The 14801-nt window shown below is 45.6% G+C and overlaps 1 protein-coding gene across 1 annotated transcript; it reads right to left on the bottom strand.

Annotated features, from left to right (window-relative positions):
* Nucleotides 1–144: 144 nt before the first annotated feature.
* Nucleotides 145–9092, bottom strand: UTP11L (UTP11-like, U3 small nucleolar ribonucleoprotein (yeast)). Its single transcript, XM_004678821.2, has 8 exons — nt 8947–9092; nt 5926–5987; nt 4694–4796; nt 4209–4322; nt 3366–3459; nt 3139–3269; nt 1198–1308; nt 145–380 (listed from the first exon to the last, which is right to left on the bottom strand). Exons 1-8 carry the CDS (start codon nt 9007–9009, stop codon nt 297–299), a joined length of 762 nt encoding a protein of 253 aa, XP_004678878.1. The 5' UTR covers nt 9010–9092; the 3' UTR covers nt 145–296.
* Between the last annotated feature and the right edge of the window lie 5709 nt (nt 9093–14801).

The following is a 14801-nucleotide window of genomic DNA, read 5'->3' as shown; positions in this document are numbered from 1 at the left end:
CCTGGCAGTGTAAATACACAATGTGTGGCTGTTCTTAAATAAGTATGGGGTTCGATAATGAATGCATTTATTTTCCAAATTTGCTGTAATGAGGTTACAAAGTTCATAATAAAATGAAAGACTGATTTCACAACCCAAAATAGTCAGATGGGGGGGAGGGGCATTTATGCTGCTCATAGAAATATATCAAATGTCAGATCTATATATTATGGTTACAAACAGGAAAACCACATCATTTAGATTAATGGAATCTCTAGTTACTGGAAAAAGAACACAGAATTCATATCCATAACACTTCAACGTTTTCGACGACTCTGAAATCTGTAAATAGCTGGCGAATTCACTGTTTCATTCTTCACCTTTACTTTCTGAGTTTTATCCTATAAAAAAGTAAAAAGGACATCAGTAAACAGGTTTTATAAAAATAGATTAATGAACTACCTATTAAAAAGCCCTTACCTTAGCAGCTCCCCAGCCTGCCTGTGACTATGCAGGTTCCTCTCTATTTCTTTCCCCTTTTCCTAATAAACCTGTCCTTTTAAAATGTAGAAAATAAACACCTAAATAAAATAAAGAGCCCTTAATTCAGTCTTTCTCAACTTTCAGGAAAGACAAAGCCCTACGGCCCTAAAGCACTCCTGCCTGCAACAAATCAGCTTCTCCCTTGGGCACCTCTCACAGCACTTGGTGTGGAGTTCTTGGGACAAATGAGAAGAAAGGAACGCAAACCGTTCCTCGTAGGTCTTGTTCTCCAAAGAGCCCCAGTTGAGAAACACAGACCTAAATGATGTGCAAAGCCCAAGAACCTGACATTCAGAGGAATGACTATAACATGAAAGCGCATCTAACAGTCCTTAGCTCTACTATTTAATTACACAATGTTGTCTATTTTTAAACATCAGTGAGTGACATGCTCTGTTTTGCTAACCTGTTTAAATGTTACAGATAGCTGCTCATAAGCTAGAAAGTTCACATGCTACCTGATCCTACCTTTTGCTGTTCCAAAGTGCTGACTAATAAGACCCTGATTACCTTCTTAATCAAGAACATTTCAACACTGCCCCAAGGGGTAACATACACTGCCCCTCAGGGGCAGGCATTTTCACTGGGGTTGATTTACACACAGCTAAAATCCAGTCGCCGTTAAGACCTTTAAAGGAGAGAAAAAACAAGGAGTCTAAGGTCCTCATTCCTCACCATAAGGTCTTTGCGTGTTTGAATTTTCTGTGCAATCACGAACAATTTCTTCTCACGCTCAATCCTCTGTGTCAGGAAGCTATACTGCTTTTGCCTCTCTTTAGCTATATGCTGCAGAAGAAACATGCACATTTTCAGTAGGATAAATAACAGCATAAAAGTGAATTAAAAAACTGTTTCTTAATGCACTTCAGCCCAGATGCATAAAGGTCTCATCAACCCCTCCTCACCAGAGCAGTAAGGAGACACTATAAAGGTATGTCTCAGGAACATGACACACTAGAGCTGAAAGGAACCCTGGAGATTTGCCCAGGGACACATGGTTTACCTGGAGTGGAGCCAGGACTATCCCTGAAGTCCCACGGATCCCAGGAATCTTTCCACTACTACAGTAAGTTGTCTCCACCTTTACGTGAATGTACCATTACCTAAGGTGCTGCAGGAATGAACCAGCACTGGACACCCACACAAAGTGAAGAGAGACCAGAGGGCAGCCAGGTGGGTGTTGGATCTGAAAACCACAGAACTCAGAGGCTAGATGGATATTTTCAGCAGAAACTGACTTGAGAATTCTCACTGCTGATGACACCTCAAAGACCAGCAGGTCCTTAAATTTGGGGAAATTATTGCACACAATTTCAGTATGGGATGAGTGCGTTCAAACTTCTCAAAGCCCAATTAAAGAATAAAAAAACTCCCAAACAAACCACTCAGCAACAGTCTCTTCATTAAAATAAATTTGCCTTTAACAATCAAAAGAAATGCTAAGCAAAAATGACAAGATTTGAACCTTCTCAATTTCTCAGAAGGTATGAGGGTAAACGATTCCACGTAGGAGTTGGGATACTGATCTCTCTGGAAATGATCACAGTAGTAGGGACTTCGTCCACCTGAGAGGCATCAGTGACATGGTTATTTGAAAATACAACTAACTGACAAGTCAGGTTATCATGAGAGCACTAGTCAGCTGGCTCCTCAGCTGGAAGTATTATCTACATAAAGGGGAATATTGCAGGGCCTCAGACTTAAAACAATTCACCGATTCTCACAGAGTCTCACAGCAGTGGTTTCAGACAGCTTTTGTTTTCACTTTATTGCACAGACTGTCAAATTTATGGGATTACCCAATATAGTCAAACTAATTAGGGGTATTTATATTACTAAAGCAAGTTTAGCTGCCTCTGAGCTAGAGAAACTGCTGTGAAATTAAACATTGGAAGCAAAGCTGATGCGGTGTAAATGATTCAAATCAAAACAGAACAGCTGTCTTCTTGAAACACATTGACAGCATTTTTTTAAATGAAATCAGTCAGAAGTGAGAGTTCAACTCCAGAAGGCTTTGGAAAAAGCATGTCTTCTGCACAAACCCAGTTAATGGTGGAAAGCACCATAAGGAAAAGTCTGTATAAAATTTTGGTTACAAATGCATAATCCGAAAGACTTTGGTATGAGTATTCACTGGTAAAGGTTCAACATCAAGGTATAACCAAACCCCTTAATCTTCAGCATCCCTCCCTTCTTTACACTCTAAAACCACTAGTATCTCTATGGTGATGACACAAGGGTGATTTGGTGATGGGAAGCCCACAGGGATTACAACTGAGATGGAAAAAGGCACAAAATGATGTAAAAATAAACTATAATAATAATAATAATAATAAACGGTATCTGTTACTGGCATTAAAAGATAAAGCCCAGGGTCAAAGCAAAGTTTCAATTGAAGATCTAAAGACCAGAACCTAAGCTCCTGGCCTCGATGCGACACATCCTTCAACCTCAGAAGCCCAGGAAACCTCCTTCACTTCCATCCCATCATCAAGCCCTCTTTTCTAAGGGAACTTATTTTCACAAATAATGATATTAAATGAAGTTTCAAAACAAAACAAAAAAAAAATCTAGATTCCCTCTAAACTTGGAACTGAGAAAAATGGAGAAATTTACCTTCAATCCATTTCGATAGGTAACTCCTTTCACTTTCTCCTTCTGCAAGGTTTCTATCGTGGGTCTATTAAAGACTCTGTCAATTAGTTCCGGGGCTGTTCGCAGGTGAGTTGCAACATCAAACTGTTCAACTATAAGTCAAGACAATCCTTAAGACACTATATCTATTGCCACTGGACACAGAAAATATGCCAACTTGTCCCAGAAACCTTCAAAACATTTCGTACCTTCTTTCTTGGTGTCAAAAAAAAATGTATGCTTATTCTGTTGCTTCCCCTGGAAATCCAGCAGATGGAGCTCTGATTTTAGTCTTTCAATTTTCTACAATACAAAATAGGGTCTCCTTTTATATCTTCTGGAGAAATGAATTCACAAAAGTTTAAAACATTCCATTCATTAGCACCAATCAGCAAAGAATCTGCTGCATTCTTTAAATTAAGAAAGGATCATTAAAATTTATACAGCACCAACACAAAACTCACTAACCCTTACAATAATTCTATGAAACAGAACTGAGGAAACAGTCTGAGGGAGATTAATTTGTCCATAACCATGGGACTATCAAACAGTAGAGGCAGAGTTCATACCTAAGTCTGTCTCACTCTCTAACTTGAGCTCTTCCCACTCCACCACACTGACACTACTTCTCTAGCATTATCACAATTAAGCATACTTTATAAGTGCCAAAAGTCAACTTATAACTTGACTCAGTGGCTTCTATTTCTGCCTTATTTCCCCCTAAAGATTTATTTATTTGTTTGTTTGTTTATGCATTCAAGAACTGGAGTGTAGACCAGGGGTGTAGGGGTTGAGAGGATTCACCACAGACAGAGTGGGGAGCAGAATAAGCAGATCTACTGAAACACACTGCTGAGGGGAGCAGTAGGTGGGGCAGGAGAGGTCTGCTGCGCCATGTGGGTCACTTCCCTGGCCAGGGATGGAACCTATGCTGCAGTGCTGGCGATAGCTTGATAGCACGCTGTGTCTTTGACCCGTGTGCCACCAGGGAGGCCCTATTTCCCTTCTTAACCAACAAAGGACACATCAGAACAAAGCATTTTAGTTGTTACCTTCGCTTCTGCCACCCTCTTCATTTCTACATATTTGACATCCTGTGTTCTCATCAGTTTCAGCTGTTCTGGTGTTACTTCTTCCTTAGTCTCCTTAATAACATGAACTCCATCCTAAGATCCAAATTTAAAAGATACAGGCTCTATTAGATTAAACCATTAATAAGTTACTGGAACAGCTCACGGCCGGAACAAAGACAACCTGATGCCATATGTAACAGCACCTGAATGCATGAGATCCCAAAGTGCACACTCAATTTAGTACCTCCAGTCCCCACTCTTAGAACAATTTCAGGCAAAAGATAGCTCAGATTCAGAAGGAGAAATACACACTGCCCATGAAGAGGCAGTTCTGCCCTGGTTGCTGACTAACAGCCCCTGGAGCAACTACAGAAAGGCAGAAGGTTCTCGTCTGTACTCTTCCCCATCCTTATTCCATTGCTGAAGTGGAACTCAAGACACCAACTGACCCATTCACCACCCACCTGGAGTTTAACCCGAGTCATTTTATAGTAGAATTCATCGGGGTTTTTTTCAAGAGCCTTCTTCCGGAGAGCTCTAAGGTATTCTTGCTTCTTCCGGTAGTCACTAAAAAGCAATTTTAAAGGTTCATAGCAGAAAACAAGAAACCTCACAATAAGCAAACTTTACCAGTATCTAAAGTTCACATAAAATGAAAACACCAAAAGCCAAATCAATGATTAGATTTCATCTACACTCCGTCACTACTAATACTGAGCTCGGGTCTTTATAGGGTTTTCTCCTATCATGAGCCTGCCTGAAATTAGCTGTCCCCATCTCATGTGTGTTTTCATATTAGAGAAATACCAAGCAAAACAGATTAAATGTCCTCAGACGGGTTCTGAAGCACACCTGGGCACTAAGATTCAGAAACTACACAGTGTAGTAGAGCAGCATAACTAGGAGCAAGAACTCTGAACCAGACTATCTGGGTGCAAGTTCTGACTTCACCACTGCTGGCTGAGTAATCTCAGACAAGTTGGTCAATTGTAACTCCATTTACAAAATGGGTATGATAACAACAGAATTCCAGAAAGTTACTGGGAGCAATGAGTGTAAGAATCATAAATATCCTAGAGCACAACTGACCTAATAACAGCACTAGGTTATCACTGTTAGCCTTAAAACTCCGGGCCCACAGCAATCCACTCAACCCATCTCCATCCATACCAGGAACATGACTAACAAACAACTATAAAGTATTTTGCAAATAAAAGTGCAAAAGAAGAAGAATGGTGATAACTGTTTTACAAAATGTTTTCAGTTCATTATCACCCACACTCAGCTTTATGAATCCATCTATCACATCTCTTCATTCCATAGCATACATATGGTGACGTAAGAGACTAAATAACTGGAATCTTAGATTGTATCTTGCACTTCAAGAAAAGGGAGAGAAGAAAGACTCAATTTTTGGCTCAAACACCAAGGCAGGAGCAAATCAAAGCTACTATGAGAAAATGATCTAGAACAATATAATAAAAAAAATCCACAATGCAATTACAGTTAAATAACACTCTGCCTAAACAAAGAGAAGTTTAGGATCACAGACAAGTCACTGCCAGGCTGCCAGAGCCCTAGCCATTTTATCAATGGCAGGAAGTTATTCCCTGTTGGACACTTGGGCCATTCCCTGCAGTGCAGGGAAGGTGGAAGCATTCTTGGCAGCACCTGGACCAGAAAAACTTGAACTCACTTTGCTCGAAGTTTGTAGTCTTTCTTTTTCTCCAGCAGTCCCAGGCGTTTTCGAAAACCAGGCTAGAAGACAAAAAAGAAAAAAGGTGCTTAGTTTCCTCAGTAAGGATAAATGTGTCCAAATGAACATGACACCAACAGGCAAGAGAAACAAGAGTGTCTGCAGTGCTCAGAAATCCCAAATCCTTGGAGCCAATTTGCGACCCCCTCTTTTCTCCCCCAAACAGGCTCTGTCCAAGGATGAGAGGGACCACGAAGGTGCCAGAGAGGTCACCAGCAGGCTAGGTTCGTGACCAATTAAGGACAGAGAGGCAACAATGACTCGGCACTAAGTAAGCAGTTGCCAGCTGTACTAAAATTACTACAAGCTTAATCCATGGGCTTATAAAATACTACGAAGGGAAAACATAGTAACAGGGAAGCAATTGCAGTAGAGAAGCTAAATTTAGAGTCCAGAGAATTGGTTCAAAACCAACTTTACCTTTTCTTAATAACCTGTGACCGTAGGTGAATCACTTCACTTCTCTGAGCTGCTGTTTCCTAACATAAGAGAATGATTATTACCTAGTTCACAAGATGCTGTGAGGGCAAAATGAGCCTTTATAAGGAAGGGCCTACTTCTGGCTTGGCACATAGCAGGTGCCCAGCAATGGTTATTATTATCACTGTACCTTTGGTACAAAGTATGAAAGAAAACCAAGTGTTACAGAAACACTTTCTCTGACACAGAACTTGACTAACAACGAAGGTACAATATTAAACCTTCTACAAGCTACTGTTTTCAACACTTAATGTATACCAGGGTCTGTGCTAGATGCTTTTGTCCGCACCTAAACATACCACTTATTAAGCACTTACTCTGTTAAAACGTTATGCTCCTTACACACAATCTCACATAATCCCCACAACAATCATAGAACACAGGTACTGATTTCCAGAAAAGGAATGATGAGGTTTAGAAAATGACTTGCCCAAGAACACAGAGCTATTAAACAGCAGAGCTAGAACTCAACCCGTTCACTCTGGGGCGCAGCCTATTCTCCCCCACCTCACTAAAGTGTATCCGCTTCTGGGCTAAATAATTTGAGATTTCTAAAGACATTCATACACTTCTCTACTGTTTAAACTTGTTTAATCTGAATGGGGTTTCAAGAGGCTTTTCATCTTTTATCCCTGAAGTGATAAAATAAATAACTAAGTATTTAAACACACAATCCCCAGATCACTTTTATTTTGATAACAAGGAGGTTGACAGAGTGGAGAAAGAAAACTCAAGAGTCGAAAGGGCGAGAATATGAGGTGTTGGCTTCTGTTACTTTCACTTGAATGTACATCTGCTGTCTAGAAGGAAAAGAAGTATTGCACCTGAAGTTACACAAAGCCCTCCATCCAAATATGTTTGTTAACTTCCCACTGCCTATACAACAAGGTCCAAATTTTACCAAGTGGGAGAGCTCTAGTCAGTGAGCTTACCCACCTTTCCAGCATGTCCTTCTCCTCAACTGTCCCTCAAAGACCCTCTACTTACACTCAGACGTGGTCATGTCATGCTCATGGCCAGTCTTGAAAGCCCTGTCTTCTCTGCTAAAGGAAAATAACTACAAGTATTATTCTGGACTCATGGAAACAAAGTATTTGGATCTTTTTCATCATCAGATTCCTCACATGTAAGATGAGGACAACATGCACCTCACAAGGATGCTGTGGGATTCTAAGAGCTACCCATGTAAAGCATGTAGGGCTGTGCCCAGCCATGGAATAGTGCTCAGAAGGCAGTAGCTATTACCATTGCCTTCTAAGACCAAAAAATTTCACCATAATACTTTCTCTGATCATCTCTCTTCTTCTTACTCAAACTCCTCATCTGGCATTTTTATGTCCCATCTCATAAAACTGCCTGATACCTGGCTTGCCACTTCCCAGCCCTAGTTATATGTCTTATATGTCTTTGGGTAAACTACTTAACCTATCTACACATTAGTTTCTCCATCTGCAAACATGAAAAAATACTAGTACCTATTTCCACACTTGAGAGTTGGATAATGAGCACCAAGCCTGTTGCACTCTGCCTAGCCCTGGCACACAGCAAGCACTTCTAGCTGCTACTACTACCTTTAGACAGGTCCACATGTGACAAATGACACGACTGCTCCCAGCACACCACTGAGCATACAGCGAGCGCACACAGCGCACAATGTCTAATAAGTATGCAGGAAGCTTGAACTGTGACTAAGAGAGAAACCTTAGTCCTAGTCCAGCAGTCAGCGACACCAGCTCCAAATACATCCGTGTCCTTCTCCTCCCCATCTGTAAGATGAAGTTGGACCAGACATCTCTAAGGGCCTCTGGTTGGGTATTATGGGACTTGACGGGAACAGCGAGATGGAGAAATTGATTCTGCAAATATTAAGCCAGTTTCCCCTCCTCCCCACACAGACACCCCCTCCACAGAAACCTACAGCTGGTTATTCTGCCTGAATGTGGTGTTTGGGACCAGGCAAGTCACTTTTGCTCTCTAGGCCAGTTCTCTTTTCTGTATAAAGAAAGATGGAAGGAAAACATCAACACGGCAGGGTTAGACAAGAAGGGTCAGGGTTAGACAAGAAGGGTTGGTGGCAGATCTGCAGGAACCACGTCGCCCTCTGCCATCACCGCTGCCCCTCCCCCAGGAGACAGGGCCCAGGTTCCCACTCCCGCCAGGACAACTTAGTGGCTCCGTGAGCTTCGACCTCTACTTCCTCATAGAATGTCACTTTAGACACACTCATTTCAACCAATGAAAACTTGCGGGATAGCTTTGATTCTGCCCCCCACCCCCCGCCCCCTACAACGGAGAGCAGCCGGCGCCCCTCCCAGGAGCCGCACGTCACCCCAGTCTCGCCGACGTCATTGCATATATTTGCATGGATTTATTAGCAGCATCTCTCGGAGGTGGTGGCATCACCCGGCGGCAGCGATGGGCTGAGGCGAGAGCCGCGCAGGGGTCCCCGAGCCTGCGTCCGTGGGCCCCATGCGGATTTACCTGACTTCTCTCTCGGTGTTCCCGCTGCCGGGACTTAGCCGCCTTCCGAAAAGCCGCCGCCATGTCCCCGCACGCCTGGAAAAAGCTCAGTAGATAACACCGGTTCCACACGTCTCAGTCCCCACGTCCAACGACGCTGCCGGAAACAGGCCAAACCACCAGACGCTTAGGACCGCCCACTTCCTCTCCGCAGCCCATGCGGAGCCCGCTTTCCCGGAAGTACGTCCTCGAGCCCAGGCGCTACCCCAGGAGGCTTCTGGGAAGTGTAGTTCCGTAGGTCTGGTCTGGTCAGTTTGTAGGACTTAATTGTTATTCGCCAGAGCTCGGCCACGTGTACCGAGATCTTGCCTTCGGGTTCCGCGCTGGCACCTAGAACACGTGGCTGGTAGTGCCCGCAGGCTGAACTGGACTGGGCGCGTGCGCAGGCGCAGTCCCGTATAGCGCTGCTCCTCTTGTCAACGCTGTGTTTTTAAAGCTAGGAGTCTGGTGACTTTTACTGTATACCTGGAAGAGTGCCGCATGGAGACATGAAAGACCTAAAATCCATGTCTGGTTCTGCCACTTACTGGCTGTGACTTATGAGCATCATTTTTCTAATCCATAAAAGGAGATAATAATAGCATGCCCGCTTGCCTCATAGGACTCTGCAAGGGCTCGCTGTTGAATGGAGGACTTGTTGTGGCAGTAGTTATGAAGTTCTCAGTCCCTCACATCCTCAAGGGAGTGAGTGAATGTATGGCCGAGGCGGTACAAAACAATCGTCATCTGCAGCGGAGGCGTATTCTGATCTCAGGTGCTCCCAGCCAAGGCAATGTTAGCGTCCATGAGCCTAGGTGTCCGCGTTTGTAGAAACGCGTAGAAGTAATAATACCATACCCAGATTGTAAGGATTAAATGAGGCAATGCTTTTAAAGTGCTTATTGCTGTGTTCACCCTTTAGCAAGTTCACAATCAATTTGGAGATAGTATTGTTAGTGTTATTACTAAACTAACCTCTAAAGACAGAGAGGAGGTTGGGCACAGCAGAGACCCTGCCCATGGGCATTTGGTTTCTGTCCCCGCCCCCTCTCCCCCCCACATACACCCCACATGACACTTCATGGCTTATCAGACACCATCTTTCAGAATATACAAAAACATTTTCCTCATGACCCAAGCCTAGCAGTGGGTGTGTGGACACAGGGTGAAGTGAGCAGGGCAAAGGGGAACAGGGCTCAGACAGGTAACTGGTTAAAGGCCACCTATGTGCAGGGCATTTGGTTCCCCCACTGCCCCTCCCCCATGTGCCATGTGACAATAACCTTCAGTGAGTCTGGTTGTTGTACCCATTTCTCAAGAGAGGTCTCCCCCCTCTAGCTGAGGAGCGCTGGGGAAATCTCCTCAGCCCCCTAGGCACTGGTGTGGGCCAGTGAGCCTAAAGAGCTGAAAGCAACTGAGATCTGCCTTGTGGAGTGTTATTCTGCCTCTGAATCTGAACCTTGCTCAACTTGAGCCACATGCAGTCATAAAAATCTGTCTCATTTGTAACTTAACACCGAAAGAAAAAGCCCTTCATGAGCTGGCCCATGCCCACCTTTCCAGCTTCTCTCCATTAAGAAATTCTTGACCCTCCCTGGTAGCCTAGGGGTTAAGACTCAGAGCTATCACTGCTACAGCCTGACCTGAGTTTGATCTCCAGCCAGAGATCTGACCCACATGGCACAGCAGACCTCTTCTGTCTCGCCCGCTGCTCCCCTCAGCGGTGTATTTCAGTAGATCTGATTGTTTTACTCCCTACTCTATCTCTGGTGAATCCTCTAACGCCCTGCACCTCTAGCCTACACCCCAGTTCTTCTACATAAAAATAAAATTTAAAAAAAGAAATTCAATCATCACAGCAAAGAGTGGTAGCTCCAGTCACTCCTACCACTTCCCTTGAAGACATGGAGTGAGAGGCATATTCACTGAACGAGAGGACCCTGTAGTCAACCCCAAATCTGAGTAGTACATCTACCACCTATCAGCTTGTGTCCTGAGGCCACAATGTCCAACTCTCTGAACCTGTTGAGCACCTCTGATGTGAGGTAAAAATAATGACCACCTCATAATGCTTTTGTGAGGACAAAAGAGGTAATGACTCACACTTAGCATGGTATCCTGCATATAGTCTGCCTTTAACCAGTTACCTCTCTGAGCTCTGTTCCCTTTCATCCCCAGGTCATTTCAACCTCTGCATCCACAGACCCATTGCCAGGCTTGGGTCATGAGGAAAATGTTCTGTATAATCTGAGAGAGTGTCTGCTAAGCCATGAAGTGTGCAGGGGCCCAGTGGGTTAAGAGTGAGCAATACACCCATAGAAGGAAGGAAGTTTTCTCACTGGGGGAAGGAGGGCTTGTGGTTACAAGCATCAGAGAGTGATTCAGCACCCAGAGGAAAGCATGAGAGGCCTGTCAGTCATCACCCAAGGCCTTCTTTTGAAAACCCTTCCAAGGTGAAAGAACAGCTTGGAGACTTTTGAGGAAGCCCCCTTTCCACAAGGTAAGGAAGGCTGTAGCCCCAGGGGCTCCTGGGTGGATGAAGGGACAACCAGATCCCACCCCCAGTCTTCCAGCATGCAGGCCCTGCTTCCAGCCCTGCCTCAAATACACCTGTCCCCCTGGGGAGGGGGGAGGACTAATAGGGAACAGGAACAGGGAGTCCATGTGACTGAGCTCTAGACCTCCCGGAGGCACGTCCTCCTGGGTCAACAGAAATAGAGCGAGAAGGGAAATGTGAGCCCACTGGAGATCCGGGAATCAGGAGGGGAAAGGACACAGCCCTGCCCTAGGCTAAGCTGCCTGCCCCACCCTGCCCCCCCAGGGGCAAGTCAGAAATCACTTTCTGACCTCCAGACACCAAGCCCAAGCAGCAGAACCTTGGCTGCTTGACCATGAAGAAGTGGAAGGTGCAGAGTCCCCACAAGAATTTTGTAAGAGTCAACAACTCTTATGGGATGAGTAGATTGAGTCTTAAAGAGGTTAAAGGGCCACAGAGCCTGTAGAACCTTAGGGCTGGGCCCTCCCTGGGGTTGAGGCACAGCATTACAAGCTGGCCCCAGCTGCTTCAGCACAGGTTCGATCCAAGACCCTGGAGCTGACCCACATGGCACAGCAGACCTCTCCTGTCTTGCCTGCTGCTCCCCTCAGCACTGTATTTCAGTATATCTGCCTGTTCTGCTCCCCACTCTGTCTCTGGTAAATCCTCTCACCACCCCCTATACCTCTGATCTGTACCCCAGTTCTGTATGCATAAGTAAATAAATAAATCTTTAAAAAAATAGAACCTACGGCCTAAGCTCTCTTTTATTTTTATTTATTTATTTTGCATAATGAGCCTTGCCATTTGTCTGGATTTGAACCCAAGCTTTGCCATTATTAACTGTGCTACCCTTGATAGGCTACTTACTCGCTGAGTCCCCCTCTTTAATACAAAGATAAAGATACCTATTTCATAAAGTTTTAGTTAACCAGTGCATTCGTATATGTAAGGTGTTTGAACAGGGACTGAAGCAAAGTAAGAACTCAGAAATAGTGGCTGTTCAGCAGAGATTCAGGCCAAGAGGGGCCCTTCCTGGTGGGACAGCAGATTACAGAACAGCACTACGAGGCTGTCAGCAGTCACTGCAGCATGAGTTCAATCCCAGGCTCACATGTCCATAGCGCTGCAGACCTTTCCTGACCGCCTGCTGTCCCCCTCAGCAGTGTATTTCAATCTGCCTGTACTGCTCCCCACTCTGTCTCTGGTGAATCTTCTCACTGCCCCGCCCCTCACCTCTGACCTGTAGCCCAGTTCTTGTATGCATAAATAGATTAATCTTTAAAAATAAAAGATTCAAGCCATGAATAAAAACCAGAATACCAACTCTGCCTTTATCTAGCACCTTCTTACTCCTTACCCTTCTCTCTCTCTGAAAGCTGCTCCCTCCTTTACTCCCCTCCCCCAAAGCACTGGACTCCAGTCATCTCCTCCAACCAGTCAGTCTTCTCTACAGTCCCCAGGGCTGGGAGTCCCCTACACCTGCAAGACAAGTGCCAGAGAAAGGGCCCACGGGTTAGCTGTTCACTTCCTGGATTACAGACAGCAGGTGCTGTGCTGGAGGGGAGCATAGAAAGGGGGGCACAAATTAAATTAAAGCAATGTCTGTCCTTCATTCATCTGCTAGGTATTATGTACAAGGCACTGGAGTAAGGCCTGTCCTCATGGCACTACAGTTCAGTAGCAGTAACAATAAACCAGCAATTAATTAATTTTGAAAGAAAACCTGGTTTGAGAGTGACCTGGAACCCAGACTGATTCAGAAAAGGGAGAAGAGAGAACTCAGGAGCCCAGCCAGGCAGGGAATGAGTCTTTGAGAGCTTGGCTGCACCCCACTGGGAAAAGGAGAGCCTCTGTGGACACCTGAATCTCTACTCTAGGCACTAAGGTTATTTCCAGGGCTGGATTGTTGTCTGTTTTGCAAACAGTACATCAACTCTTCCTTCTCCCTCCCCCACCCAGATTGAGGCTATTTATTCCCAGTGACAAGCCTGAGGATCCCAGGGGGGGTGGCCTCAAGGACCTAGAGGGGCCTTTTGTCCCTGGCAGGCACTGGTTCTCTCTCCCTGGCACTGGGAGGAAGCCAGAGGGTTGGAAACTTCAGAGGTGAAGGGAGTGGGGGTGGGGGGGGTGAGAGGGAGGAGTTCCTTCCACTTTTTTCCACCCCTTCTGCAGGGCCCCATTCTTACACACTCCTCACACCCGGCCCTGAGAAGCCCAAAGATCATGGGACCAAGGATTAGGGTCTCCCATGGGCCTCAAAGGTCACAGCTATTCCTGAGCACTGGAAATCGAGGTGGGACTTCATCCCACGACACAGAAGGTGTTTGCTTCTGACTTTGCTATACAGAGTTGTGGAGTAAAGTCTCTTGAAGGTCACAGCACTGTAGGGGGGGGTCCCCCTGGTCCCACTGAGAGGGCCAGGACAGCAGAGTCAAAGCCACTTCTCCTTCAGGCTGGATTAAGGTCTCCTTTACAAAGTCAGGCTGAGTGTAACTCCTAAGGGTAAAGGAGAGGGAGGGATGAGGATTCCTGATGCCAAATGGACCTTGATCAGCTAGGTCCTTTACCCCTTGTTTGGAATTGAATATCGCAGTGTCCAGCTTGCAGCTGGAGGTAAGGAAGTGGTGGACTGGGGAAGGGGTGCAGGAAGAAGAGGACAGCTAAAGCCGCAGGCCGGGGACAGGGACTGAGTCCTGGCTGTCCAGGAAGGCTGGGAGAGCCAGGTTAGGCTGGGCTGGAGGTGGGGGCAGCGGGAGCTGGGGCGGGCTCCAGGGTGCAAGGGAGGTGGGGGCGGGGTCTGGCCCCCAGCCTCTGGAATGGGGGGCCGGGGGCTCATAATGCTTTTGTGAGGACAAAAGAGGTAATGACTCACACTTAGCATGGTGTCCTGCATATAGTCTGCCTTTAACCAGTTACCTCTCTGAGCTCTGTTCCCTTTCATCCCCAGGTCATTTCAACCTCTGCATCCACAGACCCATTGCCAGGCTTGGGTCATGAGGAAAATGTTCTGTATAATCTGAGAGAGTGTCTGCTAAGCCATGAAGTGTGCAGGGGCCCAGTGGGTTAAGAGTGAGCAATACACCCATAGAAGGAAGGAAGTTTTCTCACTGGGGGAAGGAGGGCTTGTGGTTACAAGCATCAGAGAGTGATTCAGCACCCAGAGGAAAGCATGAGAGGCCTGTCAGTCATCACCCAAGGCCTTCTTTTGAAAACCCTTCCAAGGTGAAAGAACAGCTTGGAGACTTTTGAGGAAGCCCCCTTTCCACAAGGTAAGGAAGGCTGTAGCCCCAGGGGCTCC

Source organism: Condylura cristata, unplaced genomic scaffold (assembly GCF_000260355.1).
Source record: "Condylura cristata isolate star-nosed mole 26May11 unplaced genomic scaffold, ConCri1.0 scaffold00008, whole genome shotgun sequence".
Lineage (NCBI taxonomy): Eukaryota > Metazoa > Chordata > Mammalia > Eulipotyphla > Talpidae > Condylura > Condylura cristata.
Note: the sequence above shows the minus strand (reverse complement) of the source record. Positions and strands in the feature narration are given on the sequence as shown.